The sequence below is a fragment of the Centruroides sculpturatus genome, unplaced genomic scaffold (assembly GCF_000671375.1).
Source record: "Centruroides sculpturatus isolate CEXI.00-Female unplaced genomic scaffold, Cexi_2.0 scaffold1372, whole genome shotgun sequence".
NCBI classification, from domain to species: domain Eukaryota; kingdom Metazoa; phylum Arthropoda; class Arachnida; order Scorpiones; family Buthidae; genus Centruroides; species Centruroides sculpturatus.
Genome location: NW_019385638.1, coordinates 157686 through 176372, shown reverse-complemented (window position 1 = coordinate 176372; position 18687 = coordinate 157686). Strand labels below are relative to the sequence as shown.

The window sequence follows — 18687 nt, the reverse complement described above, 5'->3', positions numbered from 1 at the left end:
GCAAAATGACTTCCAGGAATCCGTGCGTGCCTTGCAGATCGAGGATTTGTAGTCCCGGAAGAGCGTGAGGTAGTCCTGGCGGAGCTCCTCCCGCCTGTCCTGATTGCGCTCCCGCCGAAAGCGCTTCCTTGATTTTCTAAGATTGCGTCGTTGCTTTGCCAGGTCCCTATTCCACCATGGGGCGGATTGCCTAGATGTATAGGTTTTGGTGGTGTTATTGTAGGCCTGTAGTATCAGCTTCTGGAGCTTGTCTATGGTCCCTTCCAGTTCAATTGTATCCATATTCACTAGTGGATCTGATATCCAGTTCCTCCGTATATAGTCTTGAAAATGATCCCAATGAGTTTTTTGCCGGATGCAGTAGTGCTTGATCACCCCAATAGCTGTGATCACCGTCTCGATATAGCGGTGGTCGCTGGCCGAATGCGTTCCGAGGGTACTGCATTGGATCCCTTGTGCAATTAGAGGGCGGTTAGCCAGACAGATGTCGACCCAACTTTCCCCCGTGGAGGAAGAGTAGGTCGCCAGCCTGCTGGTATTCATGGATTGGAGATCGTAACTGTTCATAAGCTCCACTACCTTGTATCCCCTCGGATCTTCCACTGGACTGTGCCAGATCTGAGATTTCGCATTGAAATCTCCAGCAATCAGTATCGGGATTCCTTTTAGGTGTTGGATCGTTTCTTGGAGGTCCTCAAGCGGTTGAGTTATATCTTCTGATGGCGAACAGTAAAAGGAGATGATGGCCAGAGAGATAGTGTGAATCTTTATTATAATGGTAGTGTAGTTCCTGCAGGTATGCTGGATCAACTGGTGTGCGTTGGTGTTCTTGTTCACAATGATGATGCCGGCCCGCGGGTTCTCTGATGGGTCGAAGTGGTTAAAAGTGTTGAGACTGCCGAAGAGAGCAATCCTTCTGTTGTAACAGTAAGGCTCTTGGACGACCAAAATGTCCGTGTGATAGGTGTTTGCCATTTGCATGGCTTCGGTGGTGGCTGCCTTTGACCTTTGAAGGTTTATTTGCATCAGCTTGAGATTGCTTTGGTAAGGATTAGTCCCCATAATTGGTTTGCTTTATTATTTGCTCCCTTATTCTTATGGTTTGCGGACATTTGGGGTCAAACGCATTATGGTTCGTTGGTTGGCGCCTTTCTGGAGCGAGGTCTTTATTTGCTGTTTTACAAGTGATGCAGCAAGAAGGCTGTTCCCTCCTAGTGCACTCGCTGTATCTGTGTGCCTTGGAACAGTGACTGCAAACTTGCTTTGAGGTGCAGTCGCGTGCCAGATGATTAAAGCCACAGCACTGATAGCAGCGGGTGATGTGCACATAGTCGTTGATAAGGACATTAGCCCAAGAGATGGAGATATATTTTTCTTTAATTAGTTGGTTTCTAATGTGTGGCGTTGTTGACAGCACTATGTGCCGACAGTTCTCTTTTGTGTTGCCCCTTGTGAGGGCAGTGCTGAACCGTGTGGAGGCAACGAAGTCTTCCTTTTTTATGCTGTGGAGGGATTCGTTCTGCTCATATAAGGTGCTTATGATGTGGTCGTCTCCTACCGAGCTGGGGACGTTTAGCAGAATCATCCTTGGGCGTCTGCCTTCTGATAATTTGGTCCTTACCAGTGGTTGCACCTCTGGGAGCCCTTGGATCGCCTGCTCTAGGACAGTAGCGTCCCTCAAGCTGCTTGTCCGGAAGCAGATCCCGTCCCCTTTAACTTGCTTTATGGCCGTCACCTTAATTTTTAGCTTGTCTGGTTTGACATCTTTGATTATGTTTCTTTGAATGCTTTTCATGGTTACATTTCCATCGTTGGCATCTCTGGGGTACACAATCAGGGCGTAGCTGCTGCTGCACCCTTCGTTTTTTATCTTTTTATTAATTGACTTGGAGATAGTTTTGGTGGTTGTGCTTTGAGGAATGTTTGTTTTCACTATGTCTGAGTAGGAGGGGGCCGGCCTAGATTGCGACTGTTGGCACTGACATTGGATAGTGGTGGGGCTGGACTTAGAAGCCCTAAGCTCTACAAGACTACCGTACATTGCGTTGATGTTGGCAAACATTGAGGCAACACGCTCCTTGATTTCCTTCTTTTCTGGAACAATTGGGTTAGATTTACTTGGCGGGGGAAGTAAATCCATGATCCTTTGAAGGTGTTCATTGGATTCCGCTAGTAATTTAGCCTCCAGAGTAAGATATGCCCCGTCATCAAAGGTAAACCTTGACGGAGAATCAGGCCTGGAGGTGGCCTCACAGTCCATTGTGGATGAGTCCAGTTCGACGTCCGAGTCTGCCATGGCACCTAAACTAGCGCTTATAACTAAGTAAAGCTAGGTAGACTATGATTAACGGATTCGCGGTAACAGATACCGGGAAACACCCAGATAATGAGTTGTAACAAATTAAAAATAATTTAGAAATATTTAGAAAAATTTAAATAGAAGGCAGCAACGCTTAAAAGATTAATAATAAGCGAAAATTATGCTGCCGTTTAATATATGTCACGTAAGAATGTGCCTAAAAGAACCCGAGAAAACCGGAAAAATAACCGACGAATTAGGGTCAAGTAGAATGTTGACCCGGCCACGTGGAAGGTCAATGACCTTTGCCTTCTTTGTTCTTATGAAATTTAAAAACGGCCATAACTTAAAAACTATTTGCGGAAACGAGACAGAATTCACTGTCCGGAAAGATATTGGCCTGAAAGAAGAAACATCCGAATATGGGATGAACCGGAGGCCCGACAAGCCCGCACGACGGCCCTATAAAAGAAAAGTTTCGGTCGAGATAACTCGTGAACGGAAGAACGGAAGAAAAAACCGGTAGCACCGTAAGAATAGGCGTAAAAAGCCCTGTCGAATGATATATAACAAGTCCACTTACCGGCGGAAGCGGGCCGGAAAAAGTTGATCCAAGTCCGGAAATTTCCGGGAGCTGTAACTCCGGAACGGTTGGACAAAAATTGACGAACGATATACAAAACGAAAGCTTGCGAATTACGGAGACCCACAATGTATCACAATCGTTGGATTGATCAACGACTGCGCCGATGCGACGATCCAAAACAGGACTGAAGTCAGTTCGTAATTATCTCACAGAGAAAATGCAAATTTACAGACAAACTATTTAAAAAAAAATACAGTGGAACCTCGGTATACGACCTTAATCCGTTCCTGGTGTTTGGACTTATACCGAATAGGACGTATACCAAACCAACCTTTCCCATTAGAAGTAATGTAAAAATGATTAATCCGTTCTCAATTTTAAAAAAGTGGCTGGCTTTAAACACCTCGCTTTCCTGGCTAGTTCCTGTTTGATTTTTCACGAGATCAGCGTGTATCTTTTTAGCTTTCTCTCAAATAATTGCTTTTGATACGCTGTCACCAGCACACTGTTTTTCAGTTATCCAAAGCAAAAGCAATTTCTCGACACGATTTAATGTCTTCGATCTATGTTTAGAAATTGATTTAACTCCTTTCGCAACGTTAGCAGATTTAATAATATCTTTACTTTTCACGATTATCGATATCGTCGTTCTCGGAATATGGTATGCAACAGTTAAATCTTGGACACGCTACCACCTTCATAGTTCTCAACAATCTCTTTTTTCAGTTCCATTGTGATTTTAGTCATTTTTTTCTGTTGCCTTTTTGCAATTCATGATTAATAAAAATAATAACATTTTACTTACAAATTAAAATCAGAAAAAATTTAATAAAGTTATAAATTGTGGCACCGCGAACGTCTAGTGTGGTATAATACACCGATAGTGCTACTTGTTCATAGATGGCGCGTATAATTGAATTAAGTCGTATACCGAACAAAAGTCGTATACCGAACAAAAGTCGTATACCGAGCAAAATTTGTTTCGTCCAAACAGGACGTATTCCGAATTGGACGTATTCTAAAGCAGACGTATACCGAGGTTCCACTGTACTTATATTTTCATCCTAAAGGTATTATTGGATTTCGTGCTGTTGCACATGACAACAGTTACAGTTTCATGAATTGTATTGCTGAAACAAGCATTCTTTGGCTCGAAAATAGTAAATAATGTATCAACTACAAGCATAAAAACAGAAGAAACAGGGAAGTTCGTTAGAAGTTTCAATAAAGTTTCAAATGCAGATACTGTATTTCCTTTGTGCTTTAACAGATGCTTGCAACCATGGGTAGTGTAAAGGTGTATCAAATTCTTATCCACTGTTTTGATTATAAGAAGGGGGTTGCGGTTTCAAGTAGTTAATGTTGACACTAAGCCCAATGAAACTACAGAAACCTTTGCGACTTCTGTCAGTAAGACAGTGAATAATCTAGGTGAGGGGTAGGCAACCTTTCCTCTTGTTTTTTATTAGCAGAACTTTATATTAACACTACTTAATTGATACGTCTTATTTTGTCCGTACTTACGAGTAATCTTTTAATTTGTACTAATTGGGTTGCAATTTGAAAAAAATTGTAGACCTATAAATTTCCACTTTCGTCCGTCCGTCCGTATTTCCTTAATATCGAGAATGGAGTTAGATAGATGAAAGACGAGACCAGATATGGAAGCCTTAGGGGCAGGATTATTAAGAAACTTATTTCTTAAAGTTGCACAAAGTTTCATATAATATACGAAAATCGACGAAACAATATAGAGGAAACTAAATCTCGTTTACAGAAATCGAACTTTGAAGATTTTAAACGGCAAATTCAAGTATTTAATAAGTAGAAGAACTAAAATAACAGTAGCAAAACTAAAATTACAAAGAAAATACACAAATTACTTCTAATATAAATGAAATAGAAATAATAGTTTTGAATCCAGTTATATTTTTAAAACATTATGTTAGATTTTTAAATGCTTATTTAAGTCTGGTGTGGAGAAATTCAGCCATTTTAAAAATAAATTTATAATCTTTTTTCAGTGGTTTATAACATCGTGAAATTTTCTATTAGATTTATTCTAGCGGTTGGAACATTTTATAAAATACAATTAAAGTAGAAAGTTTAATTTCGAATAATTAAAAAAAAAAAACATAATTATATCAATAATTATATAGATAGAACTTTGTGGAAAGAGGGGCAAAGACTCCTCTTCTATGCATGCATCCATTAGTTTAATTAATATTTATTTCTTATTATTATTATGTCTCTAAATCTTCTCTGGATTTACACAGAGCCCGATTTATGCCTTCCCCACATACAAACAACTAAACAACACATAAATACAACACATAACACTAATCAATGAGAAATGTTCAGCTCAGACTTAATACTAATCACTGAGACAGGATTCTAAAATTATTTTAGATTAATAATTAAATTATTTTCATTACTAATGATTAATTTAAAAATTTTGAAAATATGAAGAGAGATATAGAAATTACTCACCTTCCCCAAAAATATCTTTAATTAAAATTATACTCTGAAAATTAACCATTTTGAGAGTATAAATATAAATTTCGAAATTTGTTGATATTTTCTAAAACGATTATGAAAAAACTGCATTTTTCGATTTTGTATAACTTCTCGTTTTTGAAATTTATACTTAAAATAATCGTAAGCGAAATACATTTTAATAATATTCACAAATCAGTTATAAATAATAAGTGAAAATGGCTTATATGCAATATTTTTTTTTATTTTAATTCTTGTATCTTATACAATCTATGCAATCTATATGCTATATAAAAGTCAAATATGTATGTATGCTGTTAGGCAAAGGGTTCTGTATCGCTCAATGTATGCTCATAAAATTTGGCATGAGTATTCTTTGATACTCTAGAAAAGATACTGTGGAGGTCCCTACCCCAACCAACCCTAAAGCTCATCTTTTAACTTATTATGTACACATACATTTGTTAGATAAAGGGTTCTATATCGTTCAACGTATTTGCACCAAATTTGGCAGGAATATTTTTCGAAACCCTAGAAAAAATACTGAGGTTCCACTCCCAAACACCCTCTAAGCTCAAGCAAATTTTTGTGTTTTGCAGTTTCATTACTGTAAACACACTCGAGTCAATCAATGTATATTTTAGTGACTAACACTATTGTTTTTATCACCCTCTCTCAACCCAACCACACCAATCTTCACCCCTAATGAATCCGAGCAAATAATTATATGAAATCAAAAATGAAAGATGATAGATTTAAATTTGCCTTCACTTATAAATAACAAATTAACAATTGATTATTATTAAATTATATTAAAATTATACTGAAAACTGAAGCATATGTTACTTTTATAGAGAGGTTACTCTAATAGATGATAGCGTGAAACTCCTGTATGCTACCGTGTTTCCCCGAAAATAAGACATCCGCAGAAAATAAGACCTAGCATAGATTTTGCTGAATTGCGAAATATAAGACCTACCCCTGAAAGTAAGACCTAGCGTAGTTTTTTTTTAGTCGTAACGGTCATCGACAGATGGATGAAAGTGGCTGTTGGCTTTTTGAAAGTACAGCCACTGATTGGTCAGCAGACAATTACGCCACACAGCATGATTTGCATACCGCTATGGCTTGGGAATCACAGATTTGCATAACGTTACGGCTGGTGATGGCTAATTGGTCGGCCGGGAATCACGCCACGTGACATTTGCATAGTGCTACGGTTCAGTAAGCACTAATTGGTCATCGAGTCCGATGTTGACGCTATAAAAAGGCGACAGTTCGACACACCGGAAATACGTCACTCTCGTGTAAGTTCGACTTGGGAATTTTTTTGTTCAATAATAAATGTGAATTCTTCTTCCTGGAAAAAATAAGACATTCCCTGAAAATAAGACCTAGCGCATTTTTCAGAGCAAAAATTAATATAAGACACTGTCTTATTTTCGGGGAAACACGGTATCATTGTGTGTAAACGGTGTCGCTTCAGTGTTGAAGTAAAAAAATATTTATCACGTGATACGTTCTCTCGCAATTGATTCTACCCCACTAAACGGTACAATATTCTTGTACAGCAGGACACCTGGCAATAACGGATCCAGATGTAGTCAAAGGGGTAACTCAAAAATTAAAAAAGAATGCTTGAATAATTAACATGTAATTGCCATGTTTGGGCTGGAGGTGACTCCATGTATCTGGCAATCCTGTACATTCCCCAAAAATAAGGGTTTGGTGCAGTTTTTCCTGATCGTTCATTATTGGAAGAATGGTTATTGTATTAACATTGTATCTCAAAATATCATAAAATTTAACTTTATATCCCAAAATTAGAAAATAATTCTATAAATTGGTGGACTAAACTTTTAATTTCGTTTAAAATTACGATTAAATATTTTTATAACTCTGAAATGTAATTGTTATATTTAATACCCCTATTATAAAATGCCATCTGTTTCATATGTATTGTATCGATTTTCTCGAAGATTTAATTAAGTATTTCTGAATTCTTTCTGCCAATTACTTAGTCTTAGCATATGCAAAGGGATATATAAGAGATATAAATCAAAAACATTTTACTTAATATAGAATCATTGTGCCTGTTGTATATACTCATTCTAATGATTTATAATTAAGTCATAAAATAACTTACTAAATAAAACCGCATCTGGAAACAATTTTCTGTAATAATAATAATAATAATAACAATAATATAAAATCATAAATTTATAAGAAAATAATATATATATAAGATGAATAGAGACAAATTTTATTAGATTTTGAATAAATTTCTTAGACATGAAGTCCATTTTGGTAGTTGTTGCTATCCTTTGTTTACTATTTAATTCGTTTGCTGATGCCAAAAGTAAGTTTCGAATGTATTTTTTTAAATTTTTATTTTCGAATTTTTCCGCTCTATTGGCACTTAAATAGCCTTTTAATCATACTCATCACGGATTCGTCCAGGCGTTTCCATGCCATATGTTCATATTGGCATGGATTAATGAGATAAGGCAACCCAACACGGAACGAATTTCTATGAGAAACTGGCTCCTAACCTGAAAAACTCTACCAGCTGATTGGTGGAGGCGCGAATCCGTGACTAAATACATGTGTTCAACGATTTAATACATTCGAGCGCTGGTGGTCACCGTATGTAAAATAATTTGACCCGAATTCGAACTCTGGACTCTCAGACCCGTGCCTTTACTTGAATATTTTAAGCTAAACATAAATATTTATAACTTAAATTCTTAACTTTCAGAGGATTGTTTTGCTAAACCCGATGCCGGCCGAGGAAGGGCATTACTAAAGAGATACTATTATAACTCTGAAACGAGTACATGCGATATTTTTCTGTATGGAGGAACTGGAGGAAACGGAAACAATTTTCTCAGCGAAAGTGGTTGTTGTCAAATCTGCAAACATGGTAAAATAATTATTTTTTATATAAATAAATAAATGATTATTTTTTACATTATATAAATAACAAATAAATTCTTTTCTAATTTTAGGATCTTGTTAATTAACTCAAATTGGAATTCCATAGATTCATAGAAATGGTCTTGTACGTAACGCCTAGTATTTTCTTGCTTTGCTATAATTGGGCTGAAATTTGAAAAAATTGTAGACCTATAAATTTCCACTGTCGTCTGTCTGTCTGTTTGTCCTTCCTTAAACTCGAAAACGGTGGTAGATAAATAAAAGTAGAGACAAACTATAGAAAGCTTAGAGACAGGAGGTCCCGATTACGTGTATATGGACCTCCTATCTACATTAGAAGTCACGTTATTTTAATTTATCCTTCCTCGGGTTTTAAACTACAAACTTCTGAAAAGTTTTCCCTAAACAGAGTTAGATAGATTACCAGCATGACTTCATTGTTAACAGGAGAAGTATGACGTACAGGGGCAAGACACTACTAAAATCAAGTGTATATTATAAATTAAATAAATTAACAATATGATTAAAAATTGCGCACGGCATTGTGACGATAACACAATAAAGAATTGCTCATTGAGATGTGGAAATTTAGTGGTAATAAATTTGTGTNAAGTATGACGTACAGGGGCAAGACACTACTAAAATCAAGTGTATATTATAAATTAAATAAATTAACAATATGATTAAAAATTGCGCACGGCATTGTGACGATAACACAATAAAGAATTGCTCATTGAGATGTGGAAATTTAGTGGTAATAAATTTGTGTCATTAAAAGTGAGTATGGAGAGTCTATGTAAAAAGTCTCATATTAAAAAATGTATTAGTCAAATACTGTATTACGGTACATTAGTGGATGTTTTATAATTCATATTATGCGCTACGTGTGTCAATGTAAAGACTTCCAACGCAACCAACCCATTCAAAATACCTCCCTGATATGAAATCGATTTCAATTATTCTGTGTCTGAACTCGATTTCATATTACCCTTGCGCTGTTTATATCCGATTTAACTAAAATGATACATTTTTATGTTTATTACTCATAATACGTTTATTGAATAAAACACATAAAACGTACAATATTGAAATTAATCTCGGTATCTAAAGAGCAAAAAAAAAGAAAAAAAAAGAAATGTAACAAAAATATTAATTTCATTGAAACTACTCGTACACCAATTCAGAATGACACATTACATTGAAATATATATATATATATTCTAAATGGTTTATGTTCAGGGGAATCCGCAGAGGATTGCCCTCCCCTTGAATAAAGTAAAACATTCCACAAATTATAATCGTAAAAGTGACTGACATATGACATAATATCGAGCTTTTTGCAAAGTATCTTTTAGGATAGAAACATAGCAACTTAGAAAATTTGCCTAATAACGATCGATAAACAAATCGTATAATGTGTAGCTTTGGACTTTTTCATAAACAGACAAATTTGCTTAAACTGCAAATTTTTAGGAAGGTTGGAAGTTGAGATAGGAGCAAATTATTGCTCTTGAGCTTCCAGTGGGATAAAATAATCCTGAATTCGTCAATGTTTCTATTTATATTGGGTTCTATACAACAGTTATAAGACTTGTTAGATTAACAAAGAAAAATAAATTTGATTTTAAACTGATTCCTATTAACACTTTCTATCAAACTTTACACGCGTATTTCTAAAATTGTTCCGCTGTAATTAAAATATTTACTTTATTCTTATGTAGAATACTGGAGAACGATTAAAAATTACCTGTAGAAACTGTAAAGCGTTGAAAACAATCCTCACATTAACGAAATATATTGTAATGGTAGCACCTGTCTGATGAAAATTCTAATTGCCAAACTTTTGCAGATAATTAGAGAAATATAAGAGAATTTCCGACTCGTTCACATATCAACAACAAATATAAAAAACTATCTAACAAAATACTTTTGCTTTTAGAAATATCTTTTTTATTTGATATACTGTAGATAATATTTATGCTGAAGTTCTAAAATTCACAACTGATATAATTGTTCTACCTTTATCAATGTATCTATCCTTGAAGAGTAAATATTACATGATAATTTCAATTAATAAAAGTCATGCAGATATTAATAACTACCCTCAATCAATGTTATGTAAATTTTTCAGACATTTTATAAAATGTTTGCTAGAATTATTTATTTATAAATCTATCAAACATGCATCATGCACCAAAATCAATAAGGGTTTAAAGAAAACGCATCTACTGTTGACACCATATTATATTATAAACCAACTATGACTAAAGATCTTGATAACTGCAAGTGACTTCGTGGACTTAACTTTGTGGACGTCCTGTTCAACATCACCAACTTCCTCCACTCGTTTTGTTTTAATCATATGACATATTTCAAAAAGTACCGCAGTGTAGAGAGCCCTGTCGTTGTGCTTATGTACTGTGTGATAAAAGATAAATCCTTACAGATCATCCTTAGAACATTGCTCCATTATGCGGACTGTTGTTCTAAAAAGGCCATTAATACAGTGTTCATTTAATAAACACTATTATTTGGTGCTCTGTTGCATATAAACGATAGAATATAAAACGAGAGAATGCTCTGTCAAGCAAACTGCTTCCTTATCTAATGCTCTGTGTATTTATATGTATAAAAAACACATTTCACAGATTTCAGCCGATAGTATCATAATCAGATAATAACTCTTTGAAACAACGTTAAATCATCGACTCAATTGTTTATATTAGTATATTAGCTGAACTTCTTCCTACAATAATGAAATATGTGCTTTATTTTTATAAAGTTTTGTTTCCTTTCTGAAAAGCAACCCTTCAGCACATCTTTGAAATGTTGATTTATTAATTTCTATAGTATTGAAGAAATGTTTATCAAAAGTTTAAAAAGTATAAACGATTTATTGCAAAGTATGCATTATTTTCTACATTCCTTCGCTTAAATAGCAGCAAGAACAGTAATCAGAAATGCTTAATGTTTATTTAAAATCGTTTCTTTCTTTATTTTTTGTATTTATCTCCGTGTTTTAATATAAAATGTATAACTTAAGTATAAGCCAAATTTTCTACATTTTATCCGCAGAAAATGCATAAAATATTAAAGTGTATGTACGCTCTCAATTATTCTGGAAATAATTGTCCGGCATCCTCTTTAATTGAGAAAAAATTACTAGAAGACACTTGAAATTTTCCGACTAATTATCATTGAACAACATCTTCATTTTATGTATATAAATCATTTTCCCCAAGAAAATTTTCTGATAAAAGTGAAACAGGTAGATTAATATTTCAATAATATGTACTTTAGCAAGATACAAATATATATATATATTCTTGAAGGATCTTGAAAGAAGCTTGAATACCAACAATTTATTTTCTTCTTCTTCTGCAATTAACACGTAATACTTTAATGACTCCGCGGCATTTTAAACGATCAGAACAGTTAATTTGTCAAAGATATGAAACCAAGGATGATGGAAAACCGATGATACACCTTTATCTCGTTCTAATTTAAAAATATCAATAAATTTCAAATTGAACTTATAATTAATACAACCTATTCTTTTTAAAATAGGAGAGGATTTTGTAAATATAACATCACATTCACAACACATTAGTTCTGTTAGATAAATGGCCTTAAAACAGGAAATGTTCTTTGTTTTCAAGGCCAGGTTTTGGTTGAGATACGACAAAGTTACAATGGACAATGGACAATGGACAAATATCGTTTATTAGTTTCTTTCATATTTGCAGAATAGGCTGGAAGTCATGAATTTTTTGTGGTTTGTTAAGGGGGTTCCTCGGATATTAGGAATATAATATAATCCAAATAATACATTATTTAAAATATTCTTTAAATATTATATTTTCGCAATATATAATTAATAAATACACATGTACTTTTATGTATATTACAGATTTCAGAATTGAGAACGTGTACTTAATGAGAGAGATGTGGAAATAACAACAAAGACCTCAAATGTGTTTACATTATGTCTGTAACGTATTCAATTCAAATCCAATAAAGTTAGTATTTGAAATTGCACGATGAATCAACACATCACACTTGTGTCACAAATATCAGTCGTTGATCTATTCTATAGACTTATATAAATATACATCGTGCCCACATTCACTATATCAATATAGGAAATAAAGATAACTTCAAATATAATGAAAACTGTCATATTAATTTGCTTCATTATGTTTTTTGTCCGAGTAAATTCACAAGATAGTAAGTATACGTTCAGTAAATAAGTGTATAGTTTCAAAATCGGCCATTTTGTCTGGAACTTAAAGGTTATAAATGTAGCTGATTTTAAAAGTAACTTCCGATTCTCACCCCTTTTGTGGCTATTTGATCACAAAATAAAAAGTCATCTGCCCCCATGGCAGATCGTCCAGTGATTTGCCACGGAAATTTTTGCTGGGAGATTTTCTATGGGAAATTGGCTTCTATTTAGGCCATAAAAAGTGTTTTCTACACGTTACAAACTTGAAGAAAACCCGGAAAACTTCACGTGGCCGACCCGTTGGCCAGGCACGAACCCACGCCCAATTACCAATGTTTAGTGGTTTTATCCACTTGGCCACTAGAGGGCGCTTTAAAACATGAAAATGGCTATGTTCATGTTTTAAAGCGTCCTCTTGATACTATGTTAGCCATTAAACTGTAGAATTGATGTATTTTTTTAAATTTCCAGGTGAATGCTGTTCTCTACCATTAGATTTAGATGACTGTAATAGATATTATTCTCGATATTTTTACGACAATGAGACCGATGAATGCCAGCTTCGATTACTTGGTGGACCTACAGAATGTGGAAACTGTAACAATTTCGACAACTATGATGATTGTTGTTCAACTTGCGTTAGAGGTGAGTCTATCCGCGCTAAATAAATTATTGCCTCTTTGATTTACTTTGAATACTTTATTGTTTTTTACAGGTGATTGTTAATACCCAGTAACAAATGGCAAATAGTATCTTCTTGATATTGAAATATTTTGTAATTCATTAAGTACATCATATCGAAAATAAATAAGGCATAAACCTACTTGGATGTTTTGTTATATTATTATTATAATGTCATGATTTTAGTAAGTTACGTGTTTAAATTACGCGAGGTCCCAATGCGAACAGGAATTCATGAGGTCAGTTTTATGTAGATTTATGTAGCGTATAGCTGTATCATGGGCTACTTGATATCGTACGAGAATCTGTAATGTTGCTTGTACATTGGACTGAAAACTTCGCATCGACAAACACACATTTATGCCCATCTGTTGAATCAAGCGTGCGACCATCGCACTTCATTAAATTTATTTCTTTCTCATTGACTTTTGCTCCTTTAAGGTTGGTCCGAAAAGTATGAGATCCTTAACAAAATCGTAGTTGCTAATATGTGAAGCAGCGATTGACTTTAACATGAAATCTTTCAAAGCTTAGTTACAATATTATAACTATTTACAAATTCGTCAGAAGATAATTGAATATAATAGTATAGAATTTATTTACTAAATATTCATAGAAAATCGAAATGCAACAGATTCGTCAATTTATAAAAAAGGAGACACGAACATCAAATATATTAAATCACTACAAATTTAGGTTGGGGTGATTAGGTTCTGCTTCTATGGCAACCTAAAATTGTAGAGTATTATAAGAAAATCTACGAAAAATTCCGAAGCAATTTCGGACACTATAAAATCACCATGCCTAAATCACCATGTTAGGTTTCAATCGACTTTGGAAAGAGAAAGTCAACATATTGATATATAGTAAATAAATAGCACAAAATACATTATTATACACATTTATAAAGATTGGCAACAACTTGTTTCTGTTGAGTTCCCGTCTTTTTTATTCAGATAAAAATATAACTCTAGGCCCTAGATTTATACTTTTTGCCACCTTAGAGTTAATGTTTTTTTAAAAAAAAAATTTGACTTTATATCGTGCTAAAAGATTTACCTTTGGCGATCTAATACAGGGGTCGCGCTTCCATCTACGCGTATTTTTGTAATTTACACTGATTCTTTGTAAACACTACCAGCCTTACAAGGATTCGGTGTATCAAAGCAGAAACACAATCAGTTTTCACTTTACAGTAATCTAAAGTTTACGCTTATGTAATAAATACTGTATACTGTATTTACAACCATGAGCATCAGCATACAATTTTCCAGGAGGAGTGCAGACAAATAATTACATTAATGAATTTTTATTTAATTATTTTAATTTGAGCAAAGTAAACTCAGGAATTTTTCCTGGAAATCTGTTCGAGATACAGTATATCAGGTCCTGTCTCTCATCCTCAAGTGTAAGTGAAGACGGCCGATTGATGGGTATAAAAAGAAAGCCTCTTAGTGCCCAAAGAGTGAAAAAACGTTAAAAAACAAAGAAAAATACAATTTAAATTGTTGCATTTTTTTTCAAAATTTCGAATTTCTCCGGTAACTATCTTGAGAATTTTTCTCAATTGGAATTCAATCTTTCAATTTTTCGCTTAGCTTATGTATAATAACATAGTTTTAACAAATGAGATTAAATGCAGAAAATAATACGAAAATATGGGTAACTGACTTTGAACCATCCTGTTAACGATCTGGAGTCATCATCAACAACATAAATTCTTCTGTCGGTGCCCACTAATGGCCGAGTGGACAAGAACACCGAACATTGGTGGTTGGAGGAGGATTCACACCTCATCAATGGCCAAGAGGGTTTCGGGTTTTTCACATGAGTAACACCTAAATAGGGGCCAGTTTCTTGTAAAATTCCTTCCAGAAGGCATTCACCTTTGACCGATCACCTTAGCGTTGTCATGTCTTATCCAATTAATCCTACAGCCGTCAATCGAATGGTGAATTCATTAAACGATAATAATAATATATTAGTTCTAATTAAGATAAATGAGATTCTAGAAGAAAACAATAATCAGGCAAATTTTATTTGAATTATTTGAAGTAAAACAGAATAATTGCAAGTGGTGCTCTTTCAAATATGGATTTGTAAAGTGCTACATGTTCAAGTGCCACATGTTTCATCCATTTAAGATAATGGAGTGGTCTCTTCTACGCAATTACCTGTAATTAAATTATTTAAATATAGTTTTAAACGTAAATTACTTTTTTATATCAAATTAAATAACCTACCTCCTCCGCAAGTCTCACAGCATTCGATTAAATTAGGAAATCTGTTGCAATTTCCTCCACACCCACCGTAATTAAATTCTTCACATCGACTACTATTGGCATTATAAAAATAACTTGGAAAAATTGCAAGACACAATCCTTTGTCCTTTTCCAGCATACAACAATCAGCTAAGTTAAATAAATAAATAAATTTGTATAATAAATATGAAACTCATAAAATGATGTTACTTACCCCCCTCTTCACTCTTAATGCCAACGATAAAGAGAGCGATACAAAGTGGTATTATGCTATTCATCTTGTAGACAATTTGAATATTCGACTGTTGATTGCGGCTTATTTATGTTATTTAAAATAAATACGTTTTAGTATGTTGCAGATATGTGTGTCAATAAACGCATTTATAAATAACATATGTGTTCTCATTTTCAAATTATATCACAATTTACCAACGTCTAATTATTGAGGTATAAAATGCATGAGTTTTCAGTGTTTATCATTTACTAAATTTTACCAAAATTATAAATAATTTTAGAAAGTTTAAGTTAAGGTAACATTTTTAGGAAAGAATCCTCTCATCGCTCTAGAAATGTAAGTTAAATGGGATAAAGAAACATAAATCGTGAGAGATCCATATACCTCCAACGACGACTTTCAGTAGGAAACAAGTCCTTTTTCAGGTGTTACGCAGGTGAAAAAAACTCGATAAATTCCACTCGACCAGCCTTTTGGTGAGGCCGAACCCGCGATCATTGTTTAGCAGTTTATCCATTCAAGTATATGAGAACTCCAATTATCAATACAGTACTTCAGTGTAAAAACTACTAAAATACACGAATATTTAGAATACAGTGGTACCTCAGGATACGAACGCCCCAGCATACGAAATTTTCAGGATACGACATGAAATTCGAACATATTTTTGCTCCACGATACGAACAAAAACTCACCATACGACGTTACATTAATTCGCATTTTTCATTTGTTTTCCTTACTACAGTTATTTTTTTAAATGTATTACTTGGCTTTAATTTGAGTATGTTTTTCGCGTTGGAACGAATTATGTAATCGTATGGGAAAAGTTGATTCACCTTACGACATTTTCATGATACGATCTCAGTTTCGGAACGGATTAATTTCGTATCCTGAGGTACCACTGTACTCTTACAAAAATACCATTACTTTATAAAGTAGTCATTTCAATCAAACTGAAGAAAAAAAAATGTACAAAGCAAATTTTAGGAGGTCAATTGAATGTCCCTATAACTCTCTGTCTGTGTGTGACTGTCATAGCAATTAGTCTAGGCTTCTTCTAAAAAATTTTGAGAATGATCCTATTACTCCCTATAGAGATTGTTCGTAGATTTTTGAATTGGATTAATCTAACCTAACCTAACCTAAAACCTAAGGCAATGCACCACAGAAGGGATCTGCCAAGAGAGATATCTCACGAAAAGATTTTCTACGGAAAACTTGTTCCTATGCAGATGCTTAAATTATTAATGTACAGTACAGTACGTATCGATATATTTGGAATTTAATTATTCAGTAATTATTAAAATGTATTCAGGTTAAGTTTTAAGGTTAAAACTTAATCTATACGTTTGAATAACCCATATAGAGTGATGTCACAGCAGACTTATAGGATACAATTCCATATAAGTAGATTCCCATCTGTTAATAAATATGTACAGTACCTAGACATTACATATGGAGAATACTCATGCGAAAAATATGAATCTACAAGCAAAACTTAATTTAAATAATATTAATTAACGAGATTTCTAGCTCCTTATAGAACATCAGTTTCCCCAGAAAGTTGAGATTATTTTCGATTAATCTGAGATCTCGTAGATTCATTGCATATTGAAAACTGAATTTTCCGTTTAGACTCCTTTATCACAAGAAACAATAGAATTTATAAATACACAGAATGAATAAAAGTTATGCCAATTAAATACAAATATTTTATTGTACAGTCATACCCCGACTTACGCGAACCCGGAGTTACGCGATTTTCAAATCTCGTCGATTCGTCTTTTGTTTGAGCGCCATGCAACTCTTGATTGCTCACTCTCCCCACACTATTGTTCGGCTTACATGCTCGGATGTGTCGCGCGGAATCGACGCATAGCTACAATTTATTTTGTGTAATTTATTTCTGTTATATCTACGGAGACTTGAGAGACTCTATGTGGTGATCTCTTGTAACCGTGAACGAACCAAAAGGCGAGATAAGATTAACGAGAACATTTATTAGCTTATATACATCCGATTTGGATTTTACACAAAAGGCATCTGCAATTGTGAACAATTGACGAAAAAAGTATACATTTATCAGATAATAAACAAAGACTCATTTTGTAAAGAATTTACCTTTTGTATATATGTTATGGACAAAGTGATTAATACGGGCATTATGAATAATGCCCGGGCATTATAAATAATGACCAACAAAATCGGGCATTGTAATAAATTTCAATAATTTATTAAATTGACCGGTCATTATGAATACTGCTACCACCTAGTCGGGCAAAGTGATAATAATATGTTGAGGAGTGATCATCCGACATAGTTAGCCAATCAGAACTTACATCTTACTTGCTCACGCGTATTGCATTTAGTACCGAATTTTAAATTTATGTGACCAGTAGTTAATCTTTTTTCTTTGACAAAAGTAACGATCATGGAGGAATCATTAAGTGATATGAATAATCGATTAAACGAGCTAAAAACAAAAGGACTGAAGAAGTAGCATATATTCTTTTGGTTTTTTTAATAATTTTTGGTGCACCGAGTATTCTACAAAGTGATAATGGCAGAGAATTCGCCAATAATATCATCAAAGAAATGTGTAATATGTGGTCCGAGTTAAAAATGGTGCATGGAAAGCCCAGGCAATCACAAAGTCAGGGTTCAGTAGAAAGATGTAATCAAGACGTAGAAAATATGCTTAGTTCTTGGTTGGAGATTAATAATACTAACAAATGGTCGGAAGGATTACGTTTTGTACTACTGATGAAAAATCAAGCGCACCATACTGGTATAAACTGCAGCCCCTAAGAGGCCATGTTTGGAGCAAAGTTAAACGTTGGACTAAAGAATTTTATACCCAACGAATCGTTGTTCAACGTTAATACGGAAGAGGATCTACAGAGACATTTTAAAACTATCAACGAAGTAAGTCAAAGTTGCTCAAACTCTGAAAGTCCGGGTACCGTC

At 34.1% G+C, this 18687-nt stretch overlaps 4 protein-coding genes across 4 annotated transcripts in view; 1 reads left to right on the top strand and 3 right to left on the bottom strand.

Annotated features, from left to right (window-relative positions):
• Positions 1 to 1026, bottom strand: part of LOC111640805 — a 3127-nt gene extending 2101 nt beyond the window's left edge. Inside the window, exon 1 of the mRNA XM_023386868.1 lies at positions 11 to 1026. Coding sequence (XP_023242636.1) covers positions 11 to 1026 — 1016 coding nt within the window. The remainder of the gene's footprint in view (positions 1 to 10) is intronic.
• Positions 1027 to 1051: 25 nt separating this feature from the next.
• LOC111640804 lies at positions 1052 to 2296 on the bottom strand. Its single transcript, XM_023386867.1, has one exon. It carries the CDS (start codon positions 2294 to 2296, stop codon positions 1052 to 1054), a length of 1245 nt encoding a protein of 414 aa, XP_023242635.1.
• A 4446-nt stretch (positions 2297 to 6742) lies between these two features.
• On the top strand, positions 6743 to 8582 carry LOC111640806 (kunitz-type serine protease inhibitor LmKTT-1a-like). The gene is made up of 3 exons (XM_023386869.1): positions 6743 to 7740; positions 8140 to 8304; positions 8390 to 8582. The coding sequence occupies exons 1-3, from the start codon at positions 7674 to 7676 to the stop codon at positions 8398 to 8400; spliced, it is 243 nt and encodes an 80-aa protein (XP_023242637.1). The 5' UTR covers positions 6743 to 7673; the 3' UTR covers positions 8401 to 8582.
• A 6659-nt stretch (positions 8583 to 15241) lies between these two features.
• Positions 15242 to 18687, bottom strand: part of LOC111640800 (kappaPI-actitoxin-Avd3d-like) — a 28254-nt gene continuing 24808 nt past the window's right edge. The window contains exons 2-3 of the mRNA XM_023386861.1: positions 15468 to 15635; positions 15242 to 15398 (exon numbers count right to left, since the gene is read on the bottom strand). Coding sequence (XP_023242629.1) covers positions 15364 to 15398; positions 15468 to 15635 — 203 coding nt within the window. The 3' untranslated portion in view covers positions 15242 to 15363. The remainder of the gene's footprint in view (positions 15399 to 15467; positions 15636 to 18687) is intronic.